This window comes from Lagopus leucura, unplaced genomic scaffold (assembly GCF_019238085.1).
Source record: "Lagopus leucura isolate 7727_CA_CO unplaced genomic scaffold, USGS_WTPT01 Super-Scaffold_1, whole genome shotgun sequence".
Taxonomy (NCBI): Eukaryota; Metazoa; Chordata; class Aves; order Galliformes; family Phasianidae; genus Lagopus; species Lagopus leucura.
The window spans coordinates 15,277,850-15,291,107 of NW_024962250.1; the positions used below are offsets into that span (position 1 = coordinate 15,277,850).

Below are 13,258 nucleotides of genomic sequence, written 5' to 3' on the forward strand. Positions count from 1 at the left end.
TTAGGATGCAAAACAAATAGGTTGATTTAATGCAGCATTCAGTACCTTTGAATTTTGTGACAGCCTTTTGCTGAGTTGACTGCAGTTTTAAAAGTCTATCTATCTATATATTTTTTTCTTTTATTTATTTTTAGGACTTGACATGAAAAGTTTTTAAGAAATGTAGCAGGCCTGGTGTTATGTGAAAGTGAGCGTTTTTGTATGGCATATTGTTTGTGTTTTTCAGTGGAAAAATTGACTTCTAGAATTCTAGTTTCTTTTATTTCTTATATCCAACTATGTTCTGGTTCACAGTGAAGGAAAGGATTGTTTGAGGAAAAAGAGAAAAAGAATGTCCTGGTTAGTTTTCTAACCTTGTTAGAAGCTGATACTGGTGTACTAGCAACATTTTAGTATGTTTAAAAATATATTGTGGTGTGGATCAATTATAAATATTTTATTCCTATCTAGGTCCTGTTTCTATGGACAAAGTTCATTATTGTGAGAGATTCATTGAACTCATGATCGATCTTGAGGTAAATTGTTTTGTTTCAGCCTGTTTCTGGATGTGCTTTCTACCTCTTTTTATCATAAAGTTGTCATTTTAGACTTATTACAGTTAACAAGTAGTTAAGTCACAGCTGTGCATAAGGTTGCTTAATAGTGGTTTTCCAGCTGTAAATGAGAGGTTGGAGCAGTGCAGCTACACTGGGACTTGATGGAGCATTTATCTGATTTATAAATGATTAGAGAAGTCTAAGATCCTAGGTTGCTCTGTGAAGACTCCTAATGAGAGCAGCAGTAATTTCAGCAATTGAAGAAAATGTGTGAAGCTTTAATCCATTAGGATTAATCTAGGAAGCTTCCTTTCAAAGCACCATGGGCTACGTAAAGTATCTTTTGTGTTGAAGATTATAATCCCAGAAGGCATGTGTAGTTCTGAAATGCAATGTTTTTTTATTTGACTAGAATTCATTATTTACAAGGAACAGTTCTGGTGATCTGAGTTTGGTTCAGAATAATAGTAGGAGGCGAAGTGAGGTTCTCTGAAATTTATCTGCAGATACTGAGAAGATGGGACAGTTTAAAGCTTTGCAGTACCAGGATGAAACATAAGACATTAATTGATACCTTCTCACATGAGTAACGACTTAAAGTAATTTCAGCTTGAAAAGACATTCTGGAATAGGACAATTTGCTGAAATGTTAAGCACATTTAAATTAGGGGTTGTTGTCCTATGGACGTAATACATTTTTGTAACGGATTGATATATTTGGTGTTAAGCTTAAACCTTGTTTCTGGCCAAACCACTTAGAGGCAGTACATTTAATGTTGTCATTAAGTGTTAAAGGAAGGTTGGAATTCGGAAAGTTTATGAAGCCTAAATGACAAAAACAAGCATATGAGAAATTAGCTGTAAATTCAAGTCTGTTTGCCTCTGTGGCATGTATTGTTTTAATGTGTTTTTTTTTTTTTTTTTTTAGCTATACTGAGGTATCTATTTCTATTAAAGTTTGTACTCTAAAATAGAAACTTAGTGTTTTGATAAGTCAGAAGGAACAGTTTCTTAGAAAGTTCTTTTGTTGATTGAGTTTGCTTATTTTGGTGGTGATTGTAGATGACAATTAACATTCTACCGTAAAAATTTTTATTATCTTTATCTCAGTTCTAAATGTCACGTTGATGTCTTTTGACTTTCTAAATTCATCTGTACGTTCCACTGGGAACAACTCATTTTTAAACAGCTTAAATTCATTTGTAAAGCAGCTTGAACAATTTTCATCGAAAATGTGGTCTCAGCTTTTGTAAGCTTGAAATTAGTAATAAAACTGAAAAAATATTAGAACTACTGTACATACCTTATGAATAATGGAAGATAGAGTACTGTAGATAGAAAAAAAGGGAGTTCTCAGTTCTGAGAAGCTCAAGCTTAATACAAAACAAGGTGACTGAAATGAGTGTAGAACATGCACATTTAAAACAGTATTGCAGCAGTTTGATGTTATCATGTGTGGCACACAAGGATTATGTAGACACTACTGGTGGAACAGTTGTTTTATTTAATTTACTTTTATTGCTAACAGGGTGTAATCTCACTCATGATGAGTTTATGCCTCATTGCCAGACTAGTAGAAGTTCATAGCACCCTTCCTGCATAAAACCTGGTCTTAGCACACAAATGCTGCCTTAGTATGAGGACCTCTATTAGGGTTTTAGATAAGTTAATAACTGCAGCAATCTATCATTGTCTGCCTTCATGTAATGGAGAGAAATTGAGAAACCAAGATTTCTTTAATTTTGAAGAATTGTTTGTACTAATATGACATTATTTACCACAGGCTTTGCTTCCCACACGACGCTGGTTTAATACAGTGTTGGATGACTCCCATCTTGTTGTTCACTGTTACTTGTCAAGTCTTGCCAAAAGAGAGAAGGAGGGTCATCTCTTTTGCCAGGTGAAATAAGAAGTTTTTTTTTTCATTCTGCAATTCTAAATATTGCAGTTGTTTTATTTCACATTTGGTTGTTAAGACAGATTTTTATGAATATTTCTGATGAATGCAAACTACATGTTTATCAAAGTCTTTCAGGCAGTAGTCTTTTCTTGTCTATACCTATATGTGCCTGCTTTCATGTTTCTGACTTTTGTGCATTTTTGAAAAGTAGAACCTAGAAAGTGGTGCTGTTTGTGGGTTGCTTTATCCCAGGTGTAACAGAAGATGTTACCAGTGCATTCTCTCCTTTATTTTAACCTCAGACAGTTCTACAATGGTGCTATTTATCAATAATCTCCTTCAATTTACTTAGCCACAGACAGTTAGTTGTTTACAGCAGGATCTGAAGATCTCTTCTTTTTATCTGCGTTTTTTTGCTGCTTACTGTCTCCTATTTCTAGTGTTTTTTCAGTCTCTCCTAGGGTCTTTGTTGTTGGAACAGAAAGCCTGAAGCTCATTGGTTTAATTTTCTTCTTTTAAGCTGCATCCCGTCATTGAAAAGTGCGAAGAATTCTAGGGTGGGCATCAGAGAGGGATGGAGTGAGCAAGACTTTGTCTTTTGATAGCAGAAAGCCATAAATTGGATTTGGCATCTCACTGAACCTCTTCCTAGGTCAATGCAATATACTTAATTTCTAGAATTGATGTATTAAAAAAAAAAATGGTGATGATTGTTGGCTGTGCTGTAATTTCTGTGGCTGTATTTCAACACTATTTCATGCATCAGCCAAACTTGGATGTTACTCCCTGATTCATTTATTTAAGTACTTTGACAAACTACTGTTTGTGCATGGATTTGTTGTGTTAAATAGTGTTTACATCTGCAGTAGAGGTATTGTTAATTAACTTAATTATATGTGTGTTGTCTCAGCTTTTAGATATGCTTAAATTCTACACTGGCTTTGAAATCAATGATCAAACTGGAAATGCTTTGACAGAGAATGAGATGACAACAATTCACTATGACAGAATTACTTCTTTACAGGTGAAGTGCTTGCAGGAGGGAAGGGATGTGGTTTTGCTGTTAAAACTGTTGTGTATACAAATTAGAGTATTTCCCAAAGCATGCTGTTTATTATTCATTTTCATTATCAGGAGTAGTTGTAACTTGACTCTTTATGTCATTTGGAAGGTTTTGATTTATGGATGTGGCTGCAGCAAAATAATGCACTCTAGTAAAACAACGCAACTTTTGAGATTAAGGTGAACTGCTCGTGTAAGATTTAGAAGGGAATTTAATTCTGTTATGCAGTAGGTGGCACCATTTCATCAAGACCAGTACATGCATGATAATAGTAGTCCTTTGTACATAAGAGATAAAAAATGAAGTTCTCGTCATCTGTTCTATATAGAGATAGTTATACTCGTCAGGATTTTTCACATGAGATTTAACAAAAAAATCAAGGAAGCATGGTGAAAATAAACCTCTTCCGAGTTGACTAAAAGTCTACGTCTGTCTTTTTACGTTTTTGTTTTAATGGTAGAACAAGTACTAATATGAGCTCTATCAGAAAAACAGTACATCAGAAACACAGGAATACTAAATAGGTGGTGCTAAGAAAAATGGTGATTGTACCTGTTTTTATTTCTATCCTGGAGTTGCCTGCAGGGTACTAGAAATACAAAAAGACTGTAGTTTGTGTAAATGCTTAGATTGTGATTAAACTGTTCCATTAATGTGCTTAAGTTCCATTTCTTTTGGGGTGGATCTTTTATAGAGAGCAGCATTTGCACACTTCCCGGAGTTGTATGACTTTGCACTCTCAAATGTAGCTGCAGTAGATACTCGTGATGCACTGGTGAAGTTATTTGGACCACTCAGGTAAATAATCAGGATTACATTTAACATAAAATTGATATTCTTTGTTCTCAGTGTTCTCAGTTTTAATTTAACAAAAATCTAGCCATTTTTCTCTGATTTCTCATGTCAGTGAAATTAGGGTATGTGGGTTTTCTTTTTTTTTTTTTTTTTTTTTTTTGTGCTTTTGTATCTGTTGAAAATACAGAGACATTTAGAGTTTGGGCCCATTAGTACAGTAGAATGGTACGGACTAGTAGTGAATTATTGGAGTTCCAGCATTGGAAAAATTGTTTTATTTTGCTAATGAGCATGAAAAGCAGTAGACTTCTGGAAAATAGCTGCTTTTAAAAATTAGACTTTAATTACTGTAAGTTAATTACTGCTACGGTGATTTTTAAATTCTAGTACTTTAGTGAAACTTCACATTTGAACTTCTTTAATTAAAAAAAAAAACAAAAACCCAAAACTAACTGTAATCTCTCTCACAGACTTTAATGTAATTATTAATTAAAAATGGAATTTTTTTTTATTTTGTACTGTTGCAGCTCAAATGTACTCCACCAGGTGGCATCATACCTCTGCTTGCTGCCTTCCCTTCCAGAAGGAAAGGATACCAGCTATGAGAAGGAGTTTCTGCTAGAGCTGCTGGTAAAACCATCATTCATGTAATTTAGCACCTACACTGTCCTAAAATAGCTGTTTAGGACCTTGGTAAACCATGTGGGAACCACAGCAGCATTATAACAATAATTTGGATAATAAGCTGGAGCTCAAAAAGATACAAATTAAGTATTTGAAAATCTTGAAATGTTGGAAAATCTTTCCTAAGAAACTAGTATATGTATATTTGGCATAATAAGGAGAGTCTCAGCAACAGTTTTGAGCTCTTTGGGGAAAACTGTTGTTTATTCAATTACCTGTTTTGTTAGTTGTTGGTTTTTTTTTTTCTTTAAAAAAAAAAAAAAAAAAAGTTCAGTGTCTGTTTGGTTCCTCAAGCCTATTTGTAATTCCAGTTATTGCACAAGATGGTTTTTTTTATTATTATTATTATTCAATTTATTCAATTATAACGCTTATTTTAGGCATCTAATCTTTTTATATCTTTCATAAATTTTTTGTGGTTCCTTCTTCAAAAATTGTTTGCATGATTTTATAAGATTTAGGTGGTACTACTATGATGCTTATTGATACCATAAACACATATTTGTCCAGTTTACTCTGTAGTAGTATTGGGTGGATTTTTTTCTCCGAAAGGGGAAATGAAGATTAGCTATTACTGGATGACTAGTCAGCTACTGAAAATGTGTGCAGTGTAGAACAAAACAAATCAAACCAAACAAAAACAAACAAGCAAACATTTTTCATCAGTTGAGAAAACAGATGATACTTTGAATGACTGATAGTTGGAATATATGCTTACTCATCTTTCAGTATCATTATGTGAATTTAGTTGTGTTTGACTGGAGGAAAAAAGAACAAAGAGGTTATTAAAACAGAGGACATGGCAAGTGACCACCAGCATTCTTCTGGATTAATGCATATGTTTTAAAGATAGCTTTATTTTCGTGTTTTGATTTACAGAAATTTCAAATGCGTCCTTTAGGTTTCCCGTCATGAGAGACGAATATCTCAAATTCAGCAGCTCAATCAGATGCCTCTTTATCCCACAGAGAAGATTATTTGGGATGAAAATATAGTCCCAACTGAATATTATTCTGGAGAAGGTATGATTAGCAATTTATTGAAGGCTGAAAGGAGCAGTAAGTGCCCAAAAAGGGAGCCTGTGCTCGTTCTGTCTTCAGAGTTCATGCAATTATAAGGCGTTTTTTAATGAATAGAGTACTTAAATAAAAATCTGAAGGTTTGTGTTTATGCAAAGCCACTTCTTTACTTATAGTCTGTAACAGGTATGACATTCTCAGCAGTACCAGTGCAGGAGTCACCTGGATATAGCTGCTGTGTATGTGTATACTAATCACAGGTTTACACACACACAAATATATACAATATAAAAAATAAATATATATAAGTGTATTAAAAAAAAAAAGTATATAAATGTACACTAATCACTATGTATTACTGGTTTTGAAGGAAGAAAGGGAGTGGAACATCTCATTACACCTGTTTCTGTGGTGTTTTGTAAATTTTAAATAATCCTTTATAGAATTTTTATTAATGTGAAATGTAATGCAAAATGTAATTTTGGCAAGAAACAGAGATTGTTTGAAACATTGTGCTATCTGTGTGTTGGTAGAACTCTTGAGAGTTCTTGAGAACTCTTTCCCTTTTTAAACTCAATGTATTCTCCAGCATTATATTTCTTTTCTGTGTTCTTTAAGACAGCTAAATTCTTCTGTCCAAAGGATGAAAATTGTTTTAATCTTGTGCGGGTTCATCTAGAGAGAACTTGAAAATTTAGGGGAGGAAAGGATGGAAATGTGCATTTGTTAGTAAAGTATATCTACAAAAAGAGAAATCCTTGGGAGCTCCTATAATAAGAACTCCAGCGGTTATAGCAGTTATATTATGTGTTTACGTACTTGTAATTATGTGGAATCAAAATATTCATTTTCTTTTTCTTTTTTTTTTTTTTTTTAATTTTTATTCATCAAATAACACTTTTCCTGCCCTTCCTTAGGCTGTCTTGCACTTCCCAAACTGAATCTACAGTTTCTGACTCTTCACGATTACTTGCTAAGGAACTTCAATCTCTTTCGCTTGGAGTCGACTTATGAGATCAGACAGGATATTGAAGATAGCGTCAGTAGGATGAAACCATGGTAATATTTGTTAAATGACCTGAACCAGTCAACTCAGCTTGAACTGTAAACAAAGAGCATTTGAGAATGATTTACTAATGTTGTGTGTGTACTAAATGCCTAGTAATGCATTTTAAATTGTAAGATGCTGTGTTTTGTACTAACCTCTTACGCAAGGTGTTTCTGTTCTGTGGGATGATGTTGCAAGAATGAGTTGGTAAGTATACCTGTAGTCTTAACTTGAAAGACTTAATGCTAGATATTGGATGCTAACAATGTTTGTGATATTATCAATTATGTGGTGGTTTTCAAAAAGTACTGAACATTGTCTGACTTTATGAAGTACAGAAACACTACCTCTAGTTCTTCCATTATATAAAGTGTTTTATGGCCTATTCTTGAATCTGCCGTATTTTGATCCTGTTTAGATTTCAAGGGGATCATTTGGTGTGGCATCTCTTATACTCAGTATTTGCTTTTTGTTACCTTTTTTCTCTGTCTGCCTTCAGTTTCATTAATCACGTTGGCATATGTTGCCCTCATGTCTTGAAATACATTTTAAAAAAAAATCAGTTCATGTTATACAGTTTGAAAAAAATATGGGATTACATGAACATGTAAAATTAACTTTTTTTTTAGTTGACTTTGAGGTGAATTTTTTCACGCTTTAAAAACCAAATCTGTTATTGGATAACAACTAACAAAACTGATTTCTTATATCTTGTTTGTTTTTTCAGGCTGTCAGAATATGGAGGTGTGGTCTTTGGTGGATGGGCCAGGATGGCACAGCCCATTGTGTCTTTCACAGTGGTGGAGGTTGCAAAGCCCAATATTGGTGAAAACTGGCCCATGCGAGTACGAGCAGATGTCACAATTAATTTGAATGTTAGAGATAGCATCAAAGATGAATGGGAAGGTACTTGTCATGTTCTGTAAAATAAGGTGCTCAAAATAACTGCTCATCAAAATGTCCTTTGCCTTGATTTTATCTGTAAGAAAGATTTTGTCTGAGGTAGACTTGTCTATCTTAGTATGCTTCAAAAGTATGTTATTCAAATTCCAATTCTAAGAAATTTAGCCTTTTCTGAATGCAGAATTAAGATTATTGAAATATTTACACTTACGCTGGGGGCAGAATATTTACCATTTTACTGTTATGTTATTCAGTTGGTAACTGTGAAATTCTACACCAGAGAGGCAGAATGGAAAGATAATTTAGCATTTGAAATTAACTTGCGTGCTAAGCATGTCTTATTGTAGAAGTGGCCGAGAATGTGAAATCTCTCTACTAAAAACACAGTAAGCACTTATTCACTGTACAGATTGCAGAGCACTGTCACCATTTGCCTAGGTTGCTTGTGAAGTCTCCTCTATAGAGGTCTTCAGAAGCTACCTGGACGTGGTCCTGGGCAACCTGCTCTGGGTGGCCCTACTTGATCAGGATAGTTGGATCAGGTAACTTTTGCAGAGGCCCCTTCCAACCTCAAGCATTCTGTGAAAGATGAAGATTTTTATTTCATTAAGTGAGTACATGTTAGTAATATTCAGTATATTTGAATGTGTTTAGGAAGTGCTGACTCTACCAAGTAATGTTTTTTCAAGTAGTGTTTTTATCTGCAAGCAATGCTTTTTTCCTTGAGGAATTGAACTTTACTTGACTGTGTTGGCAAGTGGCATGCTAGCATGTACCTGTACTTGGATTATCAGTAAATGTCAGTTCCTCTTCTTTTGTAGAGATACATCGGTGAAATGTGCTGGAGCTACGCAATGTAGTACACATTGTGGTACAATGTGGTCAGGTCACATAGCACAAATGCTAAAGCTGGAGCATGTAATAAACAAACAGATACAAAATATTTTCTTACTAGTAATGTTAGGATTATTGTTGTCACATGGAGGATGGAAGCAGACTTTGCTATCCTGAAGGCAGTTAATGGCAGGTTTTAAAAATTTCCAGGTTTTATCAGAGTAATCAGTGGCAACAAAGTGATCTTCAGCCTTAAGATAATCAGACATCCAGCTTCTTACATATGTTGGCAGAGCACTTAAAGAATTTGTATGGAACTTGGGGCAAGTCCCCAGAATTTGCAGTGTTTTGAAATAGCTATTCTGCAGTTTCATTCTCAACATTTTCCTATATTTTGATATGTTATCTGAATCATAGAATGCCTTGGTGTGAAAGAGACTTTAAAGGTGATCCAGTTCCAATCCCTGTGCTGTGTGTGGAGTTGCCACTTACTAGATAAGACTGCCCAGGACCCCGTCCAACTTGGCTATGAATGCCTCCAGGGGTTGGCTCTCTCCAGCTTCGCTGGGTAACCCGCTCCTGTGCCGCACCACCCGTTGAGTAAAGAATTTCCTCCTAAATTCTAAAGTAAATCTCCCCTCTTTTAGTTTAAAACCATTCTGCCTTATTCTAACGCTATCAAACTGTGTAAACAGTCAGTATCTCTCCTGTTTAAGTTCTAGAGTGCCTCAGTGACATCTTCCTGGAGCCTTCTGTTGTCTAAGCTGAATAAGCCCAGCTCCCTCAACCTTTCTTCATCTGGAGAGCAGCTCCACTCCTCTGATTATCTTTGTGGCCCTCATCTGGGCCTGTTCAACAGCTCCATGCCTCTGTTTTGCTGGGTGACCCAGACTTGAACACACTACTCCAGATGGGGCCTCACAAGGTCTGAGGGGGGGAAATCAGCTCCCTCACTTGCTGGCCACCCTTCTTTTGATGCAACCTGGGATTATGTTGGCCTTTTGGGCTTATACTTGCATACTGTTAGCTTACACAAGCTTTTCATCCACCACTTTTCATCCCTCTCTGTAAGGCTGCTCTCAATGGGATCTTTTCCCAGCATGTTTGCATATGTGAGATTGCCATGAACCCAAGTGCAACACCTTTAACTTGGCCTTGATATCTTACTAAGTTCTTGTGGGCTCACTTTTCAAGTTTGTCCAGGTCCCATTGGATGGCATCCCTTCCATTTGGTCTGTTTCTTCATGGAAACCTTCAGTGTAAACAGCATTCTCTGATAGTAACCTATTATTTCTATACTTACTATCTTTGTGTTTTCCATTATAAGAATGATAGAAATTATAGTTACTAATTTATAATTATTTTGAAAACACAATCTTCTCATATGCTTTGATAAGGTTTATAGTAAGTCGCTAACGCTCCTTTACCATTCATCTCTTTATCTGTTAGGTCCATATTTGTCAGTAAACTTGTAATGTAATTTCTTAGCCTGCTATTGTGTCAAAATAATTTTATATACTTCCAAGCACTTTAAGATTAGGTTGTGTGTTTAAATGACTCTGATACATTTTTCTATTCAATTATTAATCCTGTTAATAGGGTTAGCACCAAGGAATTTTGTGTCTGCATATTCCAAAAAGCTAGTTTTTGCCTCCAGTGTAGTTTCATTTCTCCAGTGTTTTCCAGTTATACATGAAAAATAGAGATAAATATAGTAAAATAAGTATTTAATTGATGATAGTAAAACTCCGCTATTCAGTAACATATTCTGTCCTAAATATTGTTAGATAATAGAAATATTCCAGTAGCTAATATCTTTTCTATGGCTCTTTTTTACCAGTGTAAGTAGATATAGATAGATATTATCTATATTATATTATATTAAGTTTGAAAGCAGTATTGCTTTAAGGTAAATTTTTTAAATTACTGCTGAATCGACACTGAGGTGAAGAGTGGATAAATAATTGTCTTGATGGTCTTGATGACCTTATTCAAATACCTTCGTATACCTTCTTCAAGTACCTGAAAGCTGATTGCAGTGAGAGCGAGGCTGGTCTATTCTCCCTGGTGACAGGATAAGGGGAAATGGCCTCAAGTTGCGCCGGGGAGGTTTAGGTTGGATATCAGGAAAAGCTTTTATACACAAAGGGTTGTTAAGCATTGGAATTGGCTCCCCAGGGAGATGGTTCTGTCACCATCCCTGAATGTGTTTAAAAGCTGTCTGGATGTGGTGCTCAGGGACATGATTTAATGGTGAGTTGTTAGAGTTAGGGTAGTATAGTTAGGTTAAGGTTGGACTTGATGACCTTGAAGGTCTTTTCCAACCTGAGCAATTCCATGATTCTATTAAACTTAAGAGGGATAACAGTATTCAGTGAACAACAAGAGAAGTATCTGCCTCAGAAGATGATGATCCATTTAGGTCTGAAGGATTTTTTTCTCAACTCTGTTTGAGGTTTCTGTTAATGATATAGAGGAGTACTGTGTATATTCATTAAATTTTGGAAGCTTCTCAAAAATGTGTGAATTGGGTAGATATACTGGAAGAAAGGACTGATGTTCAAAATGACAATGAATTGGAGAACTGACCTTTTAAAAGCAGAGTGTAATTTAAGAGAGTTGAGTAGAAAATACTAAGCTTAAGCAAGAAAATTTGCTGCATTTTGAAAATAATTTATTAGGCAGTAGCTGTGCATGAGGAAAAGAGTTTGAGTTCAATATGCTACTACTGAGGGAAAAACACTTTATCAGGTCATACTGGGATTTATAAACTGTAATATAGCAAATAACATGAGTAAGTGGCCTTCTACCCTACTAAATAACTGACTTTGGAATTTTGTGCCTAGTTCAAGGCACACACTTACATTTTTAGAAAACAATTGGGAAGAATATAGGTTTAGATATGCAAAAGCTTGTTGTTATGAAAAAAAAATTGTTTCTTCTCTTTGTACATGAGATTGTAGCAGATTCTAGTGTGTAAGAGTAGTGGAAAAGAAAAAAACATTTCCTATGGTTTTGTATCTTCAGAGTTAAAGGCATATTTTGAAATTGAGTACATTATGGTCTAAATAAGCATGTTTTTTAAATTTAAAAAGTCAGATATTTTACTGTGTGTATTTTTAAAGAATGGGAGTTGAAAATGGCATTTTATCAATTTACCGAATGTTCCTTTTTGGAATCAGGTCTACGGAAACATGATGTCTGTTTTTTGGTGACGGTACGTCCCACACAACCTTATGGCACTAAGTTTGACCGAAGACGACCTTTTGTTGAGCAAACTGGCCTGGTATATGTTAGAGGCTGTGAAATCCAGGGCATGTTGGATGAGAAGGGACGTGTTATTGAAGAGGGTATGATACACCAATCTTCTTTGAAATATGTTTTTTTTTGTTTGTTTGTTTTTGTTTTGTTTTGATTGATTGGCTTTTGCTAACAGCTTAAATTCACTTGCTTCTCTTTTGAGTGGTACTCAATGAGTTATTATTTAATTGAAAAACAGACAAATTAAGTTGATGAGCAGTCCTTGAGAGGTTATTTGTTTACCTCTTATACAAGTTGATATAATGAAATGGTATTTAGCACACTTTAGGATTTAGGGTATATTCTGAAACTCTCATAGAAATGCAATGAAAAACATGAAACAATACCATCCGTAAAGTAATTTCATTATATGAATGTGTCTAAAATCTGCTTTAAGAAAGATAATGGATGGCTTATTTGAGTACTAATCTGCTTTTGTGCTATATTAAATTCTTTTACTGCTTCATTATGAGCAGGACCTGAACCCAAACCAAGACTTAAAGGCGACTGCAGAACATACAGAGTATTTCTGGACCCAAACCAGTATCAACAAGACATGACCAATACGATCCAAAATGGAGCAGAAGATGTATATGAGACTTTTAATATAATAATGAGAAGAAAACCAAAAGAAAACAATTTCAAGGTAAGGTACCACTCATCAACACTTAAGCCATACAGGTGAACTGTTATCCTAAAGATTACTGAAACTTATTCATTTTAGTTGCATGTGGTGGGCTTTTCAAGCGGAGTTGGATCGGTTCAGCAAGTGATAATTTCCTGCTTACAGCTAAGTAATAGAGTAACTGAAAATCAGAAACTAACTCAAGTAATAATAAGAAAATGAAACATTAGTTTATAATTTTTTTCTTTCACCAGGTGGCCTACAATGTAGTTATATTTGGCTTTTAGAGGCAGGGGAATATGTGGAATATAAGCCTTGCTTATGTTCCTATTCTATAGACATCCAGAACTTCTAATACAGACAGGATGGTCTGAGAATCCTGGAGAGGAATACAGAGCAGAAATATCTGTAGCTATTGATGTGATCTGGTAACTTATTGTATAAATAGAACTGCAGGATCATATCAGACACTATTTTCTTTCAAGATATTTGGATTATGCTTTCGTTGTTCTCCTTGTCTGAGTGTTCTAGAATGAAAACTTTACTGGTAA

General features: G+C 34.9%; 1 protein-coding gene across 1 annotated transcript in view; it reads left to right on the forward strand.

Annotated features, from left to right (window-relative positions):
* The window catches only part of AQR (aquarius intron-binding spliceosomal factor), a 49,226-nt gene that overhangs the window by 8,976 nt on the left and 26,992 nt on the right, over positions 1–13,258 (forward strand). The window contains exons 10-19 of the mRNA XM_042863877.1: positions 451–515; positions 2,320–2,436; positions 3,347–3,460; positions 4,194–4,297; positions 4,822–4,924; positions 5,880–6,000; positions 6,915–7,056; positions 7,773–7,951; positions 11,965–12,132; positions 12,559–12,728. Of these exons, the coding sequence (XP_042719811.1) occupies positions 451–515; positions 2,320–2,436; positions 3,347–3,460; positions 4,194–4,297; positions 4,822–4,924; positions 5,880–6,000; positions 6,915–7,056; positions 7,773–7,951; positions 11,965–12,132; positions 12,559–12,728 (1,283 nt within the window). The remainder of the gene's footprint in view (positions 1–450; positions 516–2,319; positions 2,437–3,346; positions 3,461–4,193; positions 4,298–4,821; positions 4,925–5,879; positions 6,001–6,914; positions 7,057–7,772; positions 7,952–11,964; positions 12,133–12,558; positions 12,729–13,258) is intronic.